The 25,000-nt window shown below is 43.3% G+C and overlaps 1 protein-coding gene across 3 annotated transcripts in view; it reads left to right on the forward strand.

Annotated features, from left to right (window-relative positions):
* The window catches only part of slc15a4 (solute carrier family 15 member 4), a 113,845-nt gene that overhangs the window by 12,190 nt on the left and 76,655 nt on the right, over positions 1-25,000 (forward strand). For all 3 annotated transcript variants that reach the window (XM_063194769.1, XM_063194768.1, XM_063194770.1), the window contains exons 4-5: positions 3,414-3,555; positions 6,313-6,396. In XM_063194769.1, coding sequence (XP_063050839.1) covers positions 3,414-3,555; positions 6,313-6,396 — 226 coding nt within the window. The remainder of the gene's footprint in view (positions 1-3,413; positions 3,556-6,312; positions 6,397-25,000) is intronic.

Genomic DNA, 25,000 nt, shown 5'->3' on the forward strand with positions numbered 1-25,000 from the left:
ATTCTGGAAATAAACAACTAAAAATCTCACACAGTGTCCCTTTAAAAAGTGCAGAAAGCGATGTGTATGCTGGAAAATAGCATGCAGTGGTATGTGATGTATGGATGGGAGATGACCCTCTTTACATTTCTTCCATGAAGAGCTCTTTTCCAAAGAGCTTTAAAAGTGATTTAATTTTTACGAATTTCTTATTTTAGTTTGATTTTAAGGTAACATGGAGGCAAGACACACTGTTTTTGCTTTGTAGGCATTGAGGCACACTTATTTCCTAAATGAGCGCTTATTAATTCTCCAGTGAAACTTTAATTTGAATGCATTTGGTTTTTTCCCAAAGTCATGTCGAAATTCCTTAACCTTTCAGGAATTCCTTATTATAGAGGTATTTCCTAGTCATCACTACCCTGCTCTCTCAATCTCTTTCATGCTTTCTGTGTTCCTTCATTTCTCTCTCTCTCTCTCTCTCTCTCTCTCTCTCTCTCTCTCTCTCTCTCTCTCTCGCTCGCTCGCTCGCTCGCTCTTTCTCTCTCTCTCTCGCTCGCTCTTTCTCTCTCTCTCTCTCTCTCTCTCTCTCTCTCTCTCTCTCTCTCGCTCGCTCGCTCTCCCTCTCTTTCCCACTTACTATCTCACTGAAAAAGGGTCCCACGTTTTTCTTTATCTGTTTCTCTGACTTTTTATGCTTTCTTCTTTCTCATCTCCTTGTACTTTTCCTTCCTTTTTTATCTAACCTTCACTTCAATCTTTTCTGTCTCATTCATTTTCTGTCTCCATCTCACTGCTCTCTCTCTCTCGCTCTCTCTCTCTCTCTTTCTTTCTTTCTTTCTTTCTTTCTTTCTTTCTTTCTTTCTTTCTTTCTTTCTTTCTTTCTTTCTTTCTTTCTTTCTTTCTTTCTCTTTCTCTCTCTCTCTCTCTCTCTCTCTCTCTCTCTCTCTCTCTCTCTCTCTCTCTCTCTCTCTCTCTCTCTCTCTCTCTCCTTCACCAGCTGCTGACAGGTAGATTAGGGGCTTTAGAGCACCTCGTTCTAGGCTGGCTGGCTGGCTGGATGCGGAGGTTGACTTGAGCTGTAGGACAAGTGCAGCAGCGCAAGCTGGCAGAGAGGCAGATTATTGACTCACTCCTCACTCCTCACTCTTCACCCCCTCGATTCAGAGACTACTAGAGCCTACTGTGACCTGAGGAGAGAGAGAGAGAAAGAGAGAGTGGCAGCTCCAGAGTATTCACACAGTAGTAGCATGTGAGAGTTGTATTCACATCCGTCCGTCAGAGAGTAGGGTCTTGCGAGGCTAAGCAGCAGGCATCCTGTCCTCTTCGCATTCAGGTCGTGACCTAATCCACCCCGCTTCTTGTTAGCACATTACATGTTTCCACCATTGAGTCATTAAAGGGACACTTTGTGAGATTTTTAGTTGTTTATTTCCAGAATTCATGCTGCCCATTCACTAATGTTACCTTTTTCATGAATACTTACCACCACCGTCAAATTCTAAGTATTCATTATGACTGGAAAATTTGCACTTTTCATACATGAAAAGGGGGATCTTCTCCATGGTCTGCCATTTTGAATTTCCAAAAATAGCCATTTTTAGCTGCAAAAATGACTGTACTTGGACCAAACTAGAAAATATTTGTTAATTACTTGGTAAACTTTCATGTAAAGACCAAATTTGGCAATAGGCAGCCCAGTTTCAATGACCAGCATAGTTGCAGTACCTTTTTTGACCATTTCTTGCACAGTGTCCCTTTAACAAAAACATACCCGTTTACTGCGTGCGTGCGTGCGTACGTGCGTGCGTGCGTGTGTGCGTGTACACACATATGGCCTGCAAAAATGTTTGTGTGTTTGTGTCATGCATGAAGACCACTATAAATCACACTGCATGTATACATCCTCCATGCAGGCTGCACAGTTGTCTCTTCGCACCACAGGGATTTGGTGCCTTCATTTGACGCATTAAGTGAGGAAAACAAGACATTATCGTCTGCTGTCGCAGGGGTTCTGCCATAATGATGGCTGCTGTTACATTTTACATCATGTCATAAAACAATACAGCATGATGGCTGCAATATACTGCCCTACAAAGCCAAACTTTTCCCCAAATTCAGTGTAGATTGTAAATTGATATACATCACACTTTGTTGTTTAGACAAAAAACCCTGGTTGCCTTTTAAGAAAATAAATGAAGTGACTAAATGAATGAATATTAGCAAATAATGGTTGCGGTCACGTTAAGAAAGAAAATAAGAGTTTGTAATTTTACAGCACTTTTGCCTTCATAGGGAATTCTGAGATGTTCTTTATTATTGGGTTTATGATGTATAGGTGATTATTGGTGTTTAGAGTTGGTGTATGTCATATACCTTGAACATGTTGCTCAGTGTGGCTTTACCGTAGTGTCAGTGTTACTCGACAGAAAGGAGCCTTCTGCGCTGATTAGTTGTTCAGTATTACCAAACAGATGCTGCGAAACGTATTGTGTCCTCAGGGCTTGAGTTGTAGGGGGGTGAGGGGGGATGCCATCCCCCCAACTGTTAAGGGGACACTGTGCAGAAAATGGTCAAAAAAGGTACTGCAACTATGCTGCTCATTGAAACTGTGTCACCTATTGCTAAATTTGACCTTTTCATGATAGTTCACCAAGTAATAAACTAATATTTTCTAGTATGGCCCAAGTACAGTCATTTTTGCAGCTAAAAATGGCTATTTCAGGAAATTCAAAATGGCGGACCATGGAGAAGATCCCCCTTTTCATGTATGAAAAGCGCAATTTTTCCAGTCATAGTGAATACTTAGAATTTCATGGTGGTGGTAAATATTCATGAAAAAGGTAACATTAGTGAATGGGTAGCATGAATTCTGGAAATAAACAGCTAAAAATCTCACACAGTGTCCCTTTAAATACTGCATTCAGGGGGACATTATGTTGTCTGGGCGAAAGCCGACTGTTGACTCCGTCAATCAGTCTGGAACAATCTAAGAGGAATCCGTTCCCATAGAGATGCTCTGACCTTGCTCTGCAATGTAAATTATTTGGAGTTCGGAATTCAAATTCAAATTCAAATTGTGTTTTATTAGCAGGACTGTTACGATACAATGTTGCCAAATCATACAAATAACCAGACAAAAGTGTGAATAGTGTTACCTTAACCAATCAGTAACGGACTACGCGGATGAGTTCTGCCTCACCACTCTGAACTTGATTGGCAGAACAATGAGTGAACCGAGCTAGGGAGCTTGGGCCAGACTATGTACGGAGCCAAAATTCTTTAGGCAGAAGTATGTAGGATGGCGTCGCCAGACTAGACGATATGTCCAATTCCTTTTTTTTTCATTCTGACTGATATTCTCCCCACCATTAAGCTGTTCCTCAGAGTGAATTCTTTCTCTTTTTCTTCTTCTTCTTCTCTTTTGCTGGTAGGCCGAAGCCCTCAATGCTGGACGGCGCCAAGGTGACCTACGGGGGAAAGTTTCCCGAGGAGAAAGTGGAGGAGGTGAAGGCCCTGGTCAAGATACTTCCTGTCTTCTTGGCCCTCATCCCCTACTGGACGGTCTACTTCCAGGTCAGTGGCTCCATGCCCCCCCCACCCCACCCAACCCCCACCCTCTACCCCAAACCCCAGCTGCCTTTTAAAGGCTTGATGACTTTTATTTCCAGGCCAGTGACCTGGTTCCCTCCAAAAAATCCTGATGGGACTTACTTCCAGGTCATAGGCCTGTTGGTATGGCCACGACCCCTTTAGTCTTTGACTGACCGTGATGGTCTGTTCTACAACTTCCAACAATTGAGCTATGGGACATGCACCACCAATGTAATGTGATACAAACAAAGAAGCAATATATTAATGCAACTAAAATGAATATAAAAGTAAGCTAATCTATGAGATGTGACGTAAACACACAACCAAGGACATTTCATAGAAAAAAAAAATGCAACATGTTAACGAAACAGGCATGCAGCATTTGAATGAATCTAAAATGAATCTAAATGTAGGCTGCTCTGTGAGTTGTGACTTCACCTGCAGCGCACCCGCCCCTCAGCATTTTGAGCCGTCATTTTATTTTATGGGACGTTCGCTGCACGGACCCCGTGTCACGTCGAGCAGTCAAACATCCTTGACGACATGATGAGCATGTGAGTTAGGGCAGCATTGGCAGAGGGAAATGGGCCTGACTGGCTGACTGACTGTAATAAAGTGGAAAGGTCAAGTTCTCTTTACGAGAGCACAGCTTTCTTCTTTTTTTTTTAGACAAAACTTTACACACAAGCCTCTGTCTGTCTGGGATGATGTCAAAATGGTACCTGAGAAAGTTGCTGTATGAAACAGAGATATCTTGTGATTTGTCAATGCACTTTTTTTATTTGGGCTAGCTTCATAAACACCTGACCTACAGTATTGTTCTAGTTCTAGCTGTGTGTTGTATGTACTGTACTGTACACTATGGTGTTTGGTGTGCGCCTTGTGTCCCAAGTGTGTACATGAGCACATGTGTACCGGTATGTGACCCTATCACACTTAATTGAGAGGCCACTCATGGCAGACCTGACATTTGGACTATAGAGGACTTCTTGACATGATTGGAGGGAGCCATAGAGAGAGATTTAACACAGTGGTTCTCAACGTGGGGGCCGCCAGGCGGTGCAAGGGGGACCGTGGCAGGTTGGCACGATGGCAGGAAATGTGTAAATAAATTAAATAACTTATGTAGACCAAAATAAAACAAAGTCAGTCTAACAATATTCCCATTACTTAAAAACTGCATTATAATACTCTCTTGCATCTCTGGACGTTGCTATTATTATTGTTAAGTTATTGTTTTATGTATCCCAGTGAGGCACTGACTAACAGGCCTCTGGTTGTGACTATGGGGGGCTGGGCTTGGCTAGGATCTATCTGTATATGGGGGGCATTGTCATGATAAAGTTTGGGAACGCCTGTTCTAGAGAGCCTCAGAGTGTCTTGACATGATGGGAGCCATAGAGAGAGACCACTTAACACACACATGCAACTGTGCTGAAGTGAACGACTAGAGTGCTGCTGCTGACAGATTTCAACTCGCAGCACTCATTCAGCGTAGTGTTCAAGAGTGGCAACTCTCGCCCGCCTGTCAGATCTCCGAGTAGGTCAGGAGTAAAAACGACAGGGTTAATGTGGTGGATTGTGTCGGCGTTAAAGCTGGGAAGGTGGGTCTAAGTTACCTGTAGGAGATTGGAAGTTCATGCAAAGTCATGTGTTGGTAACACTTTATAATAACTACCTATTCACAGCTATATAAACCCTTTATAAATAATGAACTAATTATGAACAAAATGTTTATAAATGGGCAAGAAATACTATGTCAACACAGCAGGCACAGCACAGTCGCGTAGGTCCTGGAAGTTTCTCCTCAAAAGACCAGAAGGCATGAAACCACATAAAACTCACAGAGGGAAAGTTGATTCCCACTCCACTGTGCTGTCATAGCTTGGTTATTACTCTTTTACAAACATTTGTAAATGCTCTGTTAAATAATAATTGTTATTAAATGTTATTAAAGTGTTTATAAAGCTGCGAATAGGTAGTTATTCTAAAGTGTTACCAATTTGGTAGTTGAACTGACAGCTGTTACTTGATCGACAGAGAACAGGTGCAAAACGTTTAATTGTTTCTCGTTATATTACTCGGGTATATATTTTTTCAGTTGTACTACGATTATGAGCCTTTTGTTTTGCTATGTTACTTTTTATAAGCTATTTTTTCCCATAATCTCTGCATGACTATGCGTGTTTGTGTTCCCTAAACCACAAACAGCATGCACTGCATTGTGAATTGCAATTGGAAATTTGATTTGTGATTTGAATCTATGATGTAGTCCTGTTCTCTCGATTAAAAAAAAAGAAGTCATCGTCAAAGATATGGTGAAGCTTTTACATGGATGAACTGTGTCGTGCGTGCGTGCGTGCGTGCGTGTGTGTGTGTGTGTTCTGTTTTAGATTTTTCCAGATTCAGTGCATACCACATAATGTCAAAGATATAGTGAAGTTTTTTACATGGATAAACTTGTGCATGTTGCGATTGTGTCAGTGTGTGTGTGCGTGTCCGTGTGTGTGTGTGAATATTTGTATCTCTGTTTGTGTTGTTCCACATACAGAGTCAAAGATATAGTGAAGTTTTTTACATGGATAAACTTGTGCATGCATGCGTGCTTGTTGCGATTGCGTGCATGTGTCCATGTGTGTGTGTGTGTGTGTCCGTGTGTGTGTCCGTGTGTGTGTCCGTGTGTGTGTGTGTGTGTGTGTGTGTGTTAATGTGTTGTGTCTCTTGTTTGTGTTGTTGCAGATGCAGACCACGTACTACCTGCAGGGGCTGCACCTGAAGATCCCATCGACCCCCAACATGGCCAACAGCTCCAGCACCCAGCAGGTACAGTAGGAGAGAGCTGTCCACGGGCACTATGACACGGGGTCACACACACACACACACACACACACACACACACACACACACGCACACACACACACGCACACGCACACACACACACACACACACACACACACACACACACACACACACACATGCGCGCGCACGCACGCACACACACAGACCATCACTATGACACAGGGTCACAAGCGCGCACACACACACTCACACATGCACGCACGCGTGTGCACACACACACACGCACGCACACACAGACCATCACTATGACACGGGGTCACACACACACACACGCACGCATGCACGCACGCACGCACACGCGCGCACACACACACACACACACACCGAGACCATCACTATGACACGGGGTCACGCACATGGCTAAAGGGGTTGGGGGGGGTGGGTTATGGTGGATAGCTAGATAGTATGTATTCCGCATGGGATGGATAGATAGACAGATGGATGGATATATGGGACGTGTAGGCAAAAGAAACATCTTTCTTACCTTGTTTTTTTGCCATCTTAGACCTGTGATGGGTGTACTGCCTACACACACACACACACACACACACAAAACGGACACCTTGCCTTGACATGTGAGTTTGTAATTGCTTTATGCACGTGGAATTGTCTTTCAAATCAAATATTGAAGAGGATTGCTGGGTGTAGGTGGAAAGGTCGCTTTTTATTGAAGAACTGTCTTCCCCCCTCATTCATCTTTCTCCTAAAGCACAGGCTGTTTGGCTTGTTTGTCTACGAAGCCTCACTAGACACCTGACAAAACTGTTTACTAGATTGAAGACAGAACACATGAGAGGAGGGAGGGATTTGTCAGAATTTGTAAGGTGAGGAAAGTGACATTACTCAGTCAGAGGTGACATGATGTGACTGCTGTCACGCGAGTTGGGCTGTCGGTCATGGAAACTGGTTGGCTGTATAATAATAGTAATACATTTTATTTTGAGCGCCTTTCAAAATACCCAAGGACACTTTACAATCAAAAACAAATACATAACAATAGGGTAAGTATAACAAAGCTTCAGTGAATTAACAATAGGAGAGTAATGAGAGTGATTAAAATGCAAAAAAAGAAAGAAAAAAAAGTACAATAAAAATAAATGTTTTAAAATAACAACAAGAAGTAGAATGAAAACTGAAAATAAAATAAAAATGAGGGGGAAAAAAAGCAGGCATTGTGACCAACAGCTACTGGAGATGTTGAGAATGGACTAGATCCGAAACGTCTGTTTCTCCAGTTAACCACAGACTTCTGTTGTTACATTTCGGCTTCAATATACTTTTTCACACGTGCCTCCTTTTTTCATTTTCTTGAGGCATTGTGACCAGCCATGGCCCAGGTGATCCCCATCAAATATCCTGCAGTCCTGAGAGGTCAGAAATGGAAATGACCATTGTGGAGTGTGGACTAGAGGGCAATAGGAATGACTGCTCGGTGAACTACAGTACATTCAAAACCCTCCACCACCCTGAGCTTCTTTCCACAAGTGGAGACTTTAGAAGGAGCTTTAAAGGGATGGAATAAGAGCTGGGGCTTTTCAGCAGGTGGAAGGACAGCCTGCCAAGAAACATCTTTAAATGCAGCTTTGTAAAGCGTTCGCCAACCATTCACCATTTTTCTTCTGAAATATTTCTCTTCTTTCACTTCTCTGCTTTCTTCTTTCTTTTCAGAATTTTTTTTAGCTTTATCGAGATGAAGTAAAAGGCGAACTCACAGCATAGTACAGTAGAGTAGAGTAGAACCTTGATATACTGTGTGAGCGAGCATGTGTCTGAGGAGCTGTACTTTTCCATTCCCCTCTAACTCCTTTGGTTCCCATGGGGTTGTCATCCCGCAGTAGAGCGTGCTAAGCCTGGGCGAAAGACGACTGTTGACTCACAGTTGTCAAACTGCCTGGACCGAGCTAAGAGGAATCCGTTTCCATGGAGGCCGGGAGATGGTCTGACTTAACTCTGCAATTTAAATTGATTGGAGTTCCGAATTCAAATTAAAGTTCAAATGGTGCTTTGCAGTATTAGCATGACTGTTACAATATTGTGTTGCCATAGCATATAAATAACAAGACGAATGTGTGAATGGTGTTATCTTAATCAATCTGTAACGGACTCCACGGGTGAGTTCTGCATCACCACTCTCAACTGTTTGCTGATTGGCAGAACCGTGAGCGAACTGAGCTTGGAGGGCTGGGCCAGACTATATACGGAGACAAAATCTTTGGGTTGAAGTACGTAGGATGAGTTTAGTCGTTAGAGCGTGCTGGTCTTAACCAACTAATCAGTGTGATGAGGTAATCAGATGACCAGGTCATGAAGATGATCAGGATCAGATGACCAATGTAGTAGCCTTTGAATCATTAAAGGTGCACTGTGCAGGAAATGGTCAAAAAAGGTACTGCAACTATGCTGCTCATTGAAACCGAGTTGCATATTGCCAAATGTGATCTTTTCATGAAAGTTTACTGAGTAATAAACTAGTATTTTCTAGTATGAACCAAGCCCAGTCAATTTTAGAGCTAAAAATGGCTATATCTGGAAATTCAAAATGGCGGACCATGGAGAAGATCCCCCTTTTCATGTATGAAAAGTGCAATTGTTCCAGTCATAATAAACACTTTGAATTTGGTGGTGTTGGTGGTAAAAAATCATGAAAAAGGTGACATTAGTTAATGGGTAGCATGGATTCTGGAAATAAACAACAAAACATCCTGCACAGTGTCCCTGTTTGACTTGGGACCTTTATGAGTAAATTGTGTTACTGATGTTATTGCCATCATAATCCACGTGTTTCCACATGTGTTTGTGTGTGTGACCGTGTTTTTGTGTGGGTGTGTTTTTGTGTGCATGCATGTGTATACGGGTGTGTCATCTGTAACTAGAAGATGTTTTTAGATCTGTCCGTGTTTAAGAGGAAGTGAAATAAAGATAGGAGAGAGGGGGGAGAGGCAGTGACGTTCAGGCTCCCTGGAAAGGGCTTTCTTTTGATTGGTCTGCACAAGTTGTTTGGGTGGAAGGTATGAGGTTGAGGTAGAAAAGTCAGGACTGCTCTGTTCTGAAACGTAGGGTAGGGGAGAGGATGAAGGAGAATTGCTAAAAGAGCAATTCTTTGAAAAACGGATGTCTTACGAATGGATTTGTCATGTGTCCTTAAATGTGGGTGGGTAAACTAGGATACTCGGACAAATTGAAGTAATTTTTGTTTTATCACTTTTAAGTATTTGTGTTCCTTGCCTAATTAAGTCCTGAAGGAAGATATTTGGGAGCTCTTGCACTATAACAGGGGTGGCCAACCAGTCGGAGACCAAGAGCCACATTTTGTAATGTGTCACAGCAAAGAGCCACATCAGCACACAAACATCACGCGGGCGTATAAACATGCGCACACCCACCAACATGGGCATCACCCATCCTTCTCGCACCACAGACCAGCATACACAACAACACATGGGCATGAACATTAACCATCTCTTCCTCACACACACACTCACACACACACACACACACACACGGAAAGTGTCAGATTGATGTTACACTCCAACGTAATGGCCTGCCTACAAGACAATCCTGAATAGCCTATAAGATGACTACCCCCCCTCCCTTTTTTTTTACTTCTTCAATTTTTTTGGGGGAAAAGTTTTTTTCAAGATAAAAATGTTGTTACATAAAAAGACAAGGGTAGGCCTACACAGGTAGGCCTACACCGGTCACATTTTAATAAAACACCTTTTAAAACACAGCATAATTTCCATGAGCACTCTTTATATCAGAGCACCAAGATAGTAGCGTGGCACAAAGATTCTCCGCCTCTCTTAGCTCATTTGGGGGTTAGGCGCACATAGGCACTGCTTTCTTGCGCACAGATTATCATTGGATGTTTCCAATGCATCCAAAACTTAACTATTTGGTTCATCAAATCGCCGTTCATTTTCCACATTAATGTTTCAGCGGGTGCTGACAGGGGGCCATGGGGAAAAACAAAGTTTTCTTTTTGAGACTAAACTGAGCGCGAACAAACGACAAGTCGATTGAACTTGTTTCCCACCTTCACGCTTTGACAATGGCTGATAGACCACCGCCGACATTCACAGCGAAAACCAGGAAAGAACATTATTTTTGGCTCTATTTTTTGTATAGCCCGCGAAAATAAGTCGATTTTAAACCAAAAACACAATGTCACATTCGGGTCAATAGCCATGAACACTCCTTCTAACAGAGCGCAGAGATGGCTACGCAGCACAGAGATTCTCGGCGCATCTCTGCTCCAGACAGACGCATCTCTCTTGAGCAGATAATCATTTGCACATGTATTGCCGCCATATCCGAGCAATAGAATCCACATATGGACAGTAGTACATTTTCTTGACCTTATTGAGAGTTGTAATTGCCTTGAGGAGTGATGGCCAAATCTTTCAGGTTAAAACATTCTTCCGCTATTCTGTCTAGTCAGCGAAAGACGCGGTCACTTTTTAAAGCGCTATTTTTAGACCATGCTTAAATCACGTTTTGTATTTGGGCCGATGCAATAACAAATGTCACACATCTAGGTGATCATTCAGGACACATTCAGGCAAGGCCTACTACAGTAGTACCAAGACCACAGGGCACTTATTTGCCATAGTTCTAATCAACTTTGTGTGCGCAATTACAATGCATATTGCCTATGGGACATGAACACAAACTTGGACATGAACGCAAGAGCCGCAAGACACCAGGCAAAGAGCCGCATGCGGCTCGAGAGCCGCGGGTTAGCCACCTATGCACTATACAGTAGAAGAAAGGTTCCAGCTAGTCATGTCACCATTCACTCAGGGAAGCCAAAGGGGTCAGTTTTCCAGGGCCCAGGGAGAGGGGTTGCCCGGAGATGGGTCCTCATTACATAGGTTGTGTTAAGAGTAGGGGTGGTACGGTTTACAAATGTCACGGTTCGGTCCATATCACGGTTTCAAGGTCACGGTTTTCGGTTTTGTACGGTTCTGTATTATATACAAATTTGAATGAAAATGTAAGCTTATCATGGGTATGTTGAATTTGACTTCATTTAACCCAACTGAAAGAGGAAAGATATCAATGATTTTAACATGCTTCCATTTATTTCACAAAAAGGGAGAACTAAGTCCTAACTTTTAAGTTGACAAATATTCAAATATTACATGCTATAACACATTTGACGTGTAAAAATAAAACAGCTACACTCCTGTAGGTAATGGGACCATTAGGTCAGTGTAGTATGACTATTTTGGTTAATGACACACTGAGAACGAATTGGACTTTTATTTTGATACCGCTTTCTGCGAGTTTTGCGCTTATGAATCAGTTGCTTCCTATCATGAAACTGCCGGCTGTGAGAAGCATAGAAGTAAAATCAGAAGTCAAATTCAATTTTAAGTGAACAAGTGATAGGGTTATGTTATGTTAAAATGTGAAAGTTAAGGTAACAAATAATTTAAAAAGATCGTTTTTTAGAAGTGTATGCACAAGAATGTTTCACAAAACTCCTGTGAAGCTGAGCCTTTTAAAACAGTCAAATTTTATTTTTGTTATAATGTTAAACATCAATGTTAACTAGGCAACAGCACAAAGTCCCATTCCGTCCATCAGAGTTTAACTGGCTACATATAATTAGGCCTACAGTTGATTGCAGTTAAGGACAGCACAGTGAATCGATATGTTCAATTATCTCGCATTTTGCCGTCCGGAATCCCCATTCCACGTGGATATAGCCTACACTACTAGGCTACTGTAACCTAAGTCATAGTCTGCTTTGTTCTGCTAATCTGTCATTGTTTGTAAATTCATGTGCATTTAATTTAAAATGGTCAGCATAAAGGCTGGGAACAGTCACTTGCGCTAACGTGGAGAGAGAGGGGGGAGAAGGTGACGCTGCTGACCGACCTGCTCTTGCTTGTAGGCTACTGTAGCCTAGTCAGCTGGCGCATGCTGTTACATTATGTCTTTCAGTTGGCTGATAGAAATCAGTCTTTCCACACTCAATATCCTACGTAGTCTTTGTGTTTTATGCTTGTAAAAGTAGTAGGATTTTAATAGCGTCGTCCGCCGGTGGTCACTCTATTTTTTTTTTTTTTGAAACCGTGGGCACCGTGCGGTTGCCCACTACCCCGTTCCGTGACATGCAAACCGTACGGTCTCGGTTTGCAACGCAAACCGTACCATGCCTAGTTAAGAGTGGGGGTCCTTTCAGATGACTTTGTCCTGAACTCGGCAAACATTGACAGCGGCCCTGCATAGCATCATATCAGTGGTCATGTTAGGTGCCCATAGCAACCTATTACATTGGCATATCTCTATAAACTTAAATAATCTCTGGTTGTACATTGGTTGTATTTAAGAGTGGGGGTCCTTTCAGATGACTTTGTCCTTGGCCGCTGCCCTGCATAGTATACCTGGCAATCTAGTGGAGGGGTGTTAAAAGCTTGTATTCGTTTATTCTTCAGTTCTCCTCTAAAGATGGCTGTCTCGCATTCACATTCACATTCACATTCATACAGTGTGATGAGACTGTCAGGCCTGCTATTGTGCACTGAACATGTAATTGAACATGATGGGATCATTGTCATGGGGGAAAGGAGTCAACACAGGCTTTATGTCAGAAAATAATTGGTTTGTGTTGGGGGATGTGATCATCAAATATAAAATCGCATTGACGTGCCACATTTACAACGCTATGCTGCGTTTATTGACATCTTCAACACACACGGCTTGTCTACGATGAATACTTTGTGGGGGTTTTTGTTTGTATTTGTGTGGTTTCACGCTTGCTTGTCTGACATTACAAGGACCCAGACTCAGACTGTCACATTGGCACGGGGTATCTGGGGGGTGTCACATCTTATTTTGTCCTTAACCCGTCATACTTCAACTTTGTCTGCTTGTAAGACCATCATGTGACAAAATCAGTAACTAAAAAGGGAAATTTTGGTCAATGTTTCCTCTTTCATGCAAAAATGAATTTAGAGCTTGGCGTCAGAATGTTCATCGAGCCGTCCCCTCAGTGTTGTGTCACTATGGAAGTGCGCTTGTTTATTTTCTGTCTGACGTGTTTTGGTTGGAAGGCAAGGCTGCCTTTAAAAAATGCTCCACATTCCCCTCGTCACTGCCCTGGTGTCAGTGACTCAGCCTGAACCACTTCAATCAAGCTCCCGGCTGCGTCTCATTTCCTCACGCGCTGACACTTTTGACACATCATGTGTTAGGAGTAGGCACTGAGCCAGATCATCCGTCTCTGCCCCAAAATGCCCTTTTTGGCTTACAAGTTAACCAGACCGTGCCAGCTCCCTGGCACCCTGGCACCCTGGCACCCTGGCACCCTGGCACTCATCCTCAGCCCATGCCGTGCTCTGTTGAGACAGTCTCTGTGTAATGTGTCAATTGGGTTCTTTTGGCATTGTTTTTGTCTGTCTCACTTGTCCTTATTCAAACATCATCTGTCAAGGGGTCAGATGGGGGCTGGTGATTAAAGACTGCGTCCCCACAGACTTGTTATGATGATGATGATGATGATGATCTTCTTTGTGAGGTCAGGCTTGGGATAAACAGATTTCAGACTGTGTGTGGGTGGGCCGGGGTGACTGTCTACTGACAGATTCAGGATGGTGAGTAGACAGGGGGGCAGGTCAGGAGGAGGGGTGGTGGCATGGAGTTTAGCCAGACTGATTGCCGCTTGACACTGCAATGAAATGAGTGCTGTGGCGAACATTCATAATACCATTTCGCTTCCGACATAATTCGGACCCCCAAACCCAATTTCACACGATCGTAGCATTGCTAGTCAATGGGCGGCGCCGACAAAATAGAAATCGTCTCTAATTGCTATCCGACATTAACGAATGTCCACGGACATCGGCGCCGGTGTGCAGGGTTCTATTGAAAACAATGGAATCGAACTTTTGCGGAGCAGTGCTCAGCACTTTGTTGGAGCCAATGTGCGGAAGCCGTTAGTATAGAATATGCACTGCATGCTCACAAAACCCATTACATGTACAGAGCCTACATACCACATGCGTGATCAGGCATTTGCAAATCAGCCGTATTCACAATTTCTTTTTCTTTACCAATTCATGCATGCACACCAGCCACACATGGTGGTAGGAGTAGTGCTTGAGGCTTTTGAAAAGGGGAACTGGTCCTCAGTCTGAACTCTGAAAGAAAAAAAAAGTGAGGTACAGTGAAATGGAATAAGCACAAGCACTTGATAACCAAAGAAGTTGTATTTCACACATCTAAAAGGAGGCTGTGTGTCTGTGTGATGAACAGCCCAGCCGCTGGTGAGGAGGGTCAGTGTGCTCTGTCTTGTGAAGGTGCAAAATGAGCACACAGCCACGTATCATAGCAATGTTCACTCTTAACCCATTTTAGCCTGATGCTGCCTATATGTTGTTCGACCTTTGGCACCTGGTGCGACATATTAGGGCTGCACGATTATGGAAAAAATCATAATCACGATTATTTTGGTCAAAATCGTAATCACGATTATTAATCACGATTATTGATTTTTTTTGCAGATTTTTTTGAAAATTATAACAAGATGAAATATAACCAAGAATGAATTATATACGGGATGAGCAAAATAAAATTAATTGTAACAATTATGTAAAGGCAATAGGATGAGATTTCTGGCCAGAAACACCAGCCTGTCAGTATGTTCTGGCTTCAATGAAGCTCTCAAAGGTAGGTCACTATTGCCACGATTAAATCACGATTGTAATCATGACTTCGATTTCGCGACTTTATCACGATTTTCGACGACATATACTCTGCATTCAGGCTCTTGAGATTTGAGAGTTTTTTTTTTTTAATTAAAAATGTGGGTATGTTAGAGCTGAAAGAACACACTTTTAATCTAAAAGGAGTCTCCATGCTTTTAAATGCAACTTATTTCGTGTTTTTATGTGCTTCGGAGGATGAGATGTTTTGGTTTTAATAGGCAGAGGGCACCTTTTCCCAAAAAGGGCTTAAGAATTCAGCTGGCGTTTTTTGCAGGTGCTTTAGGCTAAAATGAGTTAATTGCAAAAAAATAATAATTGGACGGGCATCGCTTCGACTCGCCGTTGTTAAGTCCAGGCGTAAGTTCTACCATGTGCTTTAACACACTTAACGTCAGTCCTGAATATTGGTTTAATTTTAACAAAGGTGACAAGCAGTTATTACCAGGCTTAGCAAAGACCAGGTAGTGCAACTGGCTCCAGAAGGACAAGGACGGTCATTCACACTGCAAGCACAGGGCGTAGGCGACACGTGTCCGACTGTATCAGTGCTCAGTACAAAACGGTTAGAAAACATGAAAACTGATTATTCCTTTCACCCAAAGCTAGGTGAAGGGAGAGGCGGAAGGACGGGAGAGGTGCCGGCTACCAGATGCCAGACAAAAAAAGTACCACACACTCTCGAGTGGTTAGGAAGCAAGGGTATTTTTGTAGTCTGAAGTAGGGCTGCACGATTATGGAAAAATTATAATCACCATTATTTGGGTCAAAATCGGAATTACGATTATCAATCACGATCATTGATTTTTTTGCAGAATTGTATTATAAAATGTTAACAACATGAAATATAACCAAGAATTAACTAGACTGCCTGTGCAGTCGCCTTCGACTGCTTAAGGTATATCCCCGAAACGCGACGCTTCCAGTCTCCCATCATTCCTACCACTCCCGTCCACCATTTCGTAAACGTATATGATACATACAGACGTGACATGACGTGCATAGGCTTAAAACCAAACGACTATTGTGAAAATGAAGCAGAAAATGGGGCAAATGGTAATACTGTTTTAATGGTTCAGTGGATATACCACATTAGGTACAGTGTAATAACCAGTGTAACAATATTTAATACAATGTAATACCAGTGTAACTCCGTCATTGTTTTACTTACATCATGTGTTTGTGTGTAAGTGGTATTACATGGTATTGCATATTGTTACACTGGTATTACACTATATTACATGGTATTGCATACTGTTACACTCGTTATTACACTGTACCTGATATTGCATATTGTTACACTGGTATTACACTAGTATTACATGGTATTAAATATTGTTACATTGGCTATTACACTGTACCTAATATGGTAGATTCACTGAAATGGTGAACCATTAAAATAAGGTGTTACCGGGCAAATCAATCCAGCCAGAAGTTATGGGCCAAATGAAATTCCGCCATTTTGAAAGTGTTGTCTTCCGAACTCGAATCAGTTCATGAACCTACCCTAGAGCATTCACACACAAAATCTGGGACAAATCCATCCATCCGGTCAGTAGTTATGGCCTTAACAATAATTCGGCCATCTTGAATTCAGCCATCTTGAAAGTGTTGACCTCCAAACTCGAATCAGTTCATGAACCTACCCTAGAGCATTCACACACCAAATCTGGGACAAATCCATCCACCCGGTCAGAAGTTATGGACCAAACAAAAATTCGGCCATCTTGAATTCAGCCATCTTGAAAGTGTTGACCTCCAAACTCGAATCAGTTCATGAACCTACCCTAGAGCATTCACACACCAAGTCTGGGACAAATCCATCCACCCGGTCAGAAGTTATGGACCAAACAAAAATTCGGCCATCTTGAATTCAGCCATCTTGAAAGTGTTGACCTCCCAACTCGACGCAGTTCATGAACCTACCCTAGAGCATTCACACACCAAATCTGGGACAAATCCATCCACCCGGTCAGAAGTTATAGACCAAACAAAAATTCGGCCATCTTGAATTCAGCCATCTTGAAAGTGTTGACCTCCAAACTCGAATCAGTTCATGAACCTGCCCTAGAGCATTCACCCAAAAAATCTGGGACAAATCCAAACATCCGTTCAAAAGTTATCGCGTTAACACGAAAGACCTTACGCGGCGGCGGACGCGGCGGCGGACGCGGCGGCGGACGCGGCGGCGGCGCACGCAAAACCATTACATCCCCGACGCTCCGCGTTTCGGGGATATAATTATATATAATTGTAATAATTATATAAAAGGCAATTGCATGAAACTTGGGTGGACAGATTTCTGTTCAGAAACACCAGCCTGTCAGTATGTTCTGGCTTGAAGTATGCTCGAAGGCAGGTCACTATTGCCGTGATTAAATCCCGATCTTCGATTATTTTCTATTAATTGTGCAGCCCTAGTCTGAAGGTTTAATGAAGGCTGACTAGAATGCTCTCACCTTAGTATTCGTTTCGTCATTTCGTCGCCTACAACATGGGAGTGTGCAACAGTTCTTTTTGTGCTCTTATGGTGCACTGTCTCACATACACATGGAGAGACTTGCTGTGCTGTGGGGAAGGACCTCTTTTATAAGAATGAGGAAGTAATACTGATACTGTACCCTTACGGACACATGCTCGCACACACAAACGCACACAGACACAAATGCACGCACGCACGCACGCACGCACGCACGCACGCACGCACGCACGCACGCACGCACGCACGCACGCACGCACGCACGCACACACACACACACACACACACACACACACACACACACACACACACACACACACACACACACACACGCACACGCACACGCACACACGCACACACACACACACACAGTAAATGGAATCATTGGCACTTTTTTCACATGGGAAGACCAAATCCACAGAGATGTAGTGTTAACATGTTTTGCCTGACTCTCCTGTCTCCTGTGTCTCAACTCAGACACTGCAGAATCAACACATCCAAAATAAGACATGAGAGCACTGTATTCTACCATTTGTTCTCAACCACTATTGTAGAGTATATACAGTAAGTAGCAGAGTTCTATAAAGTAAAAGTATAAGTGCTGTTATGGGTGTAATTCCAACACCAGTAGTATGATTTTACATAGTTGCAGCTATTTAACATCATTCTAATGCTGTAAGTGCATTTGTAGCAGGACTTCAACGTCTGCTTGAAACAACTCTGCTAAGTAGTACTACCAATGCTACACTAATGATTATGTTTAATTGACCAAAAAATTGTGGTATTATTCACAATTCCATGGTGACCCCCTGATGAAGACAGAAGCTATACCGTTGAAACATGTCAGGTAAAAGATGTCTGAAGTAAAAGAAAAAAACAAAGTTTTACTAGAAGCAGGAGTTACTGTTGTATCGATGGATCGAGGAGGTGCACGGTCCTGTATAGCAAGAGAAACGCTGGACGCTGCATGGAGTGGAGTGGGGGCACAGACCTCGGGCTAAATAGTTTTGTTTTTGCCAGCGGGCCTGGCAGGACAGGTGTTCCAGAATCAATAAGGACAGGAAGGGTCAGGATGCAAAGGTGACCGGGGAGCAGGACTACAGGTGACCCCTAGTGGAGCTCCAGGACATTTTGACCCTGTGTGTGTGTGTGTGTGTGTGTGTGTGTGTGTGTGTGTGTGTGTGTGTGTGTGTGTGTGTGTGTGTGTGTGTGTGTGTGTGTGTGTGTGTGTGTGTGTGTGTGTGTGTGGGTGTGTGTGTGTGTGTGCGCATGTTTGTGTGTGCGCATGTTTGTGTGTTGGTGTGTGTGTACATGTGTGTGTGTGTGTGTGTGTGTACATCTGTTTGTGTGTTGTGTGTGTGTGTGTGTTGGTGTGTCTCTGTGTACATGTGTGTGTGTGTTTCGTGTGTGTGTGTGTGTGTGTGTGCACGGCCGTCCGAGCACAATTGTATGTGCGAATGTGCTTGTGTGTGTGTGTGTGTGTGTGTGTGTAGTTGTAGTGGAGTGAGTGGATGAGTGCATGGGTCAAGAGGAAGAGGAAGATGGGCTACTTGTGAGAAGAGGAAAGGCCAGCTGATTTTCACTTTCCACCTCTACTTCACTTTGAGAGCACAGGTGGCAGAGAAGGAGGATGTGCGTGTGCGCATGTGCATGTTGACTCCTGCTATGACTGCGACAGAACAGTATTTATCCCCTCTGGCTTCACTTCATTAATGATGTGATCTGTGATTTTATTTTGAGTGTGTGTGTGTGTGTGTGTGTGTGTGTGTGTGTGTGTGTGTGTGTGTGTGTGTGTGTGTGTGTGTGTGTGTGTGTGTGTGTGTGTGCGTGCGTGTGCGTGCGTGCGTGCGTGCGTGCGTGCGTGCGTGCGTGCGTGCGTGCGTGCGTGCGTGCGTGCGTGCGTGCGTGCGTGCGTGCGTGCGTGCGTGCGTGCGTGTGTGCGTGCGTGTGTGTGTGCGTGCGCCTCCCAGACCTTCCACTTAAGATGTGCTCATCTCCTGGTGATATCTTCAAGATGACTTAATCTCATAGTTGCTGATGAAGTGTACTGGAACTCAGCAGTTTCATTGGCTGGCAGCGCTGCCAATCTAGCCTGCACTGCAGATATTTAATGCCTTTAACTTCGCTTTTGATTTAGTCAACGCAGCCCCTTTAAACATTACATCACTGATGACTGACTTGGATCCATCCCACTCGACTCTTTTGTGGTGGCTTTGGCACCAGGATTTAATGGATGCAGAGTAGACAGTAATTAAATGAGAAATGCATTTGTGTGCTACTTGCCATAAAATTATGCCTGAATAGACCCCAGTGAGTCTATAGGGGAGAAGGAGAGAGAGAGAGATGGAGAGAGAGAGAGAGAGAGAGAGAGAGAGAGAGAGAGAGAGAGAGAGAGAACGAGTGAAGGAGAGAAAAGGAGGGAGAAACGAATGAAGGAGAGAGAGAGACAAATGAGTGAAGGAGAGAGAGAGAGAGAAATGAGTGAAGGAGAGAGAGAGAGAGAGAAATGAGTGAAGGAGAGAGAGAGAGAGAGAAATGAGTGAAGGAGAGAGAGAGATAGAGAAATGAGTGAGAGAGAGAGAGAGAGAGAGAGAGAGAGAGAGAGAGAGAGAGAGATGAGTGATGGAGAGAGAGAGAGAGAAATGAGTGAAGGAGAGAGAGAGAGAGAGAAATGAGTGAAGGAGAGAGAAGGAGGGAACGAGTGAAGGAGACAGAAGGAGGGAACGAGTGAAGGAGAGAGAAGGAGGGAACGAGTGAAGGAGACAGAAGGAGGGAACGAGTGAAGGAGACAGAAGGAGAGGACGAGTTAGTGAGTGAGTGAGTGAGAGTGAGCACGAAAGAAAGCACAAGGGCACATTTTATCGTCCATCAATCTGCCATTGTGGGGAAATGGCTGTCTGTGCCCCAGCATGGCAGGCTAGAGCTCTGCTTGTGCTGCTTTGCTTTATAGAGCTTGAAAGTGACGTCACTTCCCCCGATTTCATGGGACCTCAACGGCGTTTTTAGTAGAAAATCGTAGCATGTAATCCAATGGTGGTATTAAAATTATATTTCGACCCCCTTCGAGTTGTGCCACGAGCTTCACATACTGTATGTTGTTTCTGATATTTTTGTTTAATTTTTCGTACGAACCCCTAAACTTTTTAGAAAGCTGTTTTTCTTCACATTTTTCATGCAGACGGCCTCGGAACAAAACATTGATACTTCTGCATGAATAATCTTTATCTAGCCTCTTAAACAGCATATTTGTAGCCCAGCGCATGTAATGACTGAGATCGGAAGATATTTACTCGCTACCATGTTGTTAGATGGTCAGCTTAGGTCCTGTGAAATGCGGAACTAAGGGGCAGGACTTTCAAGCTCTATACAAGGTATGGGGAGGAGACCTTCAGTAAGGTGGACCGAGGGTGGAAGCACTGCAGGGGTGTCACGGTACGACAATTTAACCTTCACGGTCATTGTGACAAAATTATCACAGTTTTCTGTATTATTGTCATTTTGAAACGTTGTGTTGAATATGTTAAGAAAGCATTGATGGTCCTACACAAACTAAAATAGTTACAAAAAGGCTCAAGGACTGCTCATTATATTTAAAAATGAAGACAAAACCATATCAAAATCCAATGTTTAAAGGCATAATACATGAATTCTTTGTCATTCTGAAATTATGAGGAGGAAATTGTCACAGTTAGTACTTTTCATTGTAGAAATGATTTGGTTCAGCAATTAACTATGATTCCAGGTTTGACATTACCGGTAGGTGTTAGGCGACAAAGTTTGCCTCCATGGCAACATCAGCAGATGCAGGTTTGAATCCTACCCTTCTACTCCCTATCTCACTCCATGGCTGAGGTGCCCTTGAGCAAGGCACATAACCCCACTCTGCTCCAGGGACTGTAACCAATACCCTGTACTTAAAATAACTGTAAGTCGCTTTTGATCAAAAGTGTCAGCTAAATCTAATGTAATGTAGTAATGCTACTGTATCTTCAGATCTTGTGTTTAATGTGGGCCTCCTGTGCCGTTTTCAAGAGAACTGCAGTTAAAAAAGTGGTGTGTGCCCACCCCACCCCAAAATAATGATCAAATATTCTGGACACAGGTATGAAAAAGGAAAAAAGAAGGAAATGTCCGCACACCAAATAGCTCCTGTGCGGGGATTTTTTTATTTGATGAAGCGCAACTCTTCTTTTCCCCCTTTAACTTGAGAAATGCTGTAGCTGATTAAACCAAACTCAACAATGGGCCCCCCTCCCCTGTGAGCTCTATTTCACACAGCTTAATCAACATGTACTGGAGCGGTAGCTAACAATACAGGGGCGTGTTTCTCGGAAGCGTACTAGTTAGCAACTTCAGTAGTTGGCAATGGGGAATTGCATTGCAAACAACGAAGTAGCTAACATAGTTAGTTCTACGCTTTCCAGAAATGCACCCCGGGTCTGCAGTGTGGGGTTTTTTTGCACTCTTTTTTTTTTTTGTCTGTAGTGTATTCTTGTCAGTGTGTTGAGGTGCTAATGCTTGGCCATTGGCTACTGATTATAAAAGGTGTTGCTTCGTTTTATTTCCCCTTAGCGCAGCAGACGGCTATCTCAGGATAGATTCTGATCCTGTCGTATGCCTGACTTGTGACTTTACTTGGAACTGGTTTAAGTCTTTCCCCTCTCTCTTTTCCTCTCCCTTTCTCATTGTTGTCTTTTTATTCTCTCTCTCTCTCTCTCTCTCTCTCTCTCTCTCTCTCTCTCTCTCTCTCTCTCTCTATCTCTCATATGCACACGTTACTCTTTTCTCTTTCTCTCTCTCTCACACACACATAAATACACACCCACGGGCTCGTAGAGTTGTTTTTATGGTGTGTTAAGTCTATCTAATTAAGACTTTGTGGCAGTAGACAAGCTCGCTACTGTGTGGCCTCTTTTTCTCCCCTATCTAAGCAGAATCCTATCTCATCATCACATTAGCCTTTCTCTCTCTAGCTCTCTCCCACTCTTTCTTTCACCCATGCTTCTCCCTCTCCCTCCATATTTCTCTCCTCTCTCCTTTCTTTCACTCATCCTTCTCTCTCTCTCTCTCTCTCTCTGTCTCTCTGTCTCTCTCTCTCTCTCTCTCTCTCTCTCTCACTCTCACTCTCACTCACTCACTCACTTACTCTCTCTCTCTCTCTCTCTCTCCCCTCCCCTCCCCCGTGTCAGTCTGTCTGTCTCTCTCTGGTGTGCTGCGTGTGTCCTTGGAGGGCCTCTTCTGCGTGAGTGCAGAAGTCTTAATTAGGATGTTCTGTGCTCGTCCTGTTCTGCACATTACATGAGCTGGTGGGAGAGTCCAGCTCTGCTGAGAGGGGGCGGGAGTGGTGTTTTGTGCAGTGGGATCCGCACTGATTTCATACCATGTTTTCGTTACGGCCTGGAAGCCTCGTGGAAGTTGCATGGAAAGTGACAAAATAAGTGGCCCTCGCTGTGTATGGATCATTGATATTTTCCCTCTTTGTAGCTGGTGAGGTGGCAGCAAAGGCCTATGAATCACTAAAAATGGTTAATTACTGCACAAGAAATGAATATGCTTCTTAGGTAGTCCATCAAAAAAGCTTTTTAATGTAACAATGTCTGTGTATTTCCGCCTGTTGCCTTGGTATACCCGTGGTGGTTTCGTGTGTGTCTGTGTGGTTCTTGTTTATGGGACAGCTTGTCCTCAACCTTGCCATGACCGGTCAGTCAGTGTCACAGTCTTGACGTAGTAGCCTGTTGACTGTGTGGTGCTGGAAGACTTTCTCTCCTGTCGTTTCTTCTTTTCTCTTTCCTGTCGTCTCTGTCTTCTCTGTCTCTTCCCATGACCCCTCAGCTTTCGCTTCTCTGCTGTCTATTCCTGTCTCTCCTCTTCCGTTTCTCTGAAAGGCCTCCGCCTGCAGTCTTTCCAAGAAATGTTAACTTTAATCTCACCTCACCTGCACCTTGGACTCCAGCTTGATGTAAAAGGGGATTGTTACTGGGGCCATAATGCTACAGAGGATAGCAAACATGTTTGAGGCAGAGAATCGTATATGAGAGTGAGATAAAGCAGGTGGGTTCTTTTCCGGTATCCACTTTACGTCGGGTGAACGCCCCTTTAGGAGACCTTCGATTAGGAGACCTTCGGAGTCTTGAGGTTGAGAATACATGGAGTCCCCTTAGCGCTGTAGATGGCAGTAGCGCACGTCTTGTGCAAACACCACGAAAAGAGAAGAAGAAGGAGGGACAAGGACCCCTTAGGAGGCCAAATTTTGAGCACACGCTTTTGCATTGAGTGGGCGTGTTTCGATTCCTCTTATTATATATCCAACCTCTTTGTTTGAGGTGTTTAAAATACAACACACTGTAACTTAATTATCAGTAGTATAGATTTGAATGATCAGTTATTGGTATTGTTTTTATCTTGACATTCACAATACGCTGTATTATAGCCAGCAGAGTCTGTCAATTCTGGCGGTGTTTTCAACACGCCTTTCTTTTTATTTCACCGGCAGTATATCAGTATTAGTGTCTTGTATTGGCAAGGTGTGCCAAGTCAGGGAAGGTTTTTCAGAAAGGCTTTCAAGTACAGTAAATAAAGATTTGTTTCCTGTTGCTTTATTCACTTTGTTGTTCTTTACTTTAGTGGTTTCTTGGGCGTAATATTATTATTGTCATCAGAGCCTTTAAAGCAGGAGATTGGAAGCAGGCAGTCACTCTGGACTGCAGTTTTCATTTTGGCCACTTGAGGGCGGTAAAGTAAAAGGCCAGGAGGTTATTGAGCGAGCACACACGCATGCACCAGTGCTCTGAGTATTCAGTATTTTGCCTTTTTGCCATACAGATCCCGTAAATCCCTGTGGTGTACACACACACACACACACACACACACACACACACACACACACACACACACACACACACACACACACACACACACACACACACACACACACACACACACACACACACACAAACTGCCAAGTGCTTTTCCCTCCCTCCCGCTCTCATTTGTGTAATTTTCACACTGGGGAAAACACAATGCACATAGAAAACTAAATCAACTTTTGACTTTTCCACATTAATTTTGTCCTTGAATCATTGTATTACCGTATTAGCCCGAATATAAGACGATCCTGATTATAAGACGACCCCCTATTTTCAGGCTCATGTTTTGGGGAAAAAAGTTTTTTGAAGACTTAATTTTGTTTCACATTGGAAACTTTTCTCAAAATGCAGTTTTTAATTTGTTGGAAAATCTGAGGCTTTTTACAAAGAACAAATTTCACAATATAATCTTCATGGAATTTCCATGATATAAGACCACAGATGGCTACTCATATCCTTTTCCTTTCTTTAGGCTACTCACTTCACCTGTCAAGCGCCAGTAGGCACCT

This window comes from Engraulis encrasicolus, chromosome 3, assembly GCF_034702125.1.
Source record: "Engraulis encrasicolus isolate BLACKSEA-1 chromosome 3, IST_EnEncr_1.0, whole genome shotgun sequence".
NCBI lineage: Eukaryota > Metazoa > Chordata > Actinopteri > Clupeiformes > Engraulidae > Engraulis > Engraulis encrasicolus.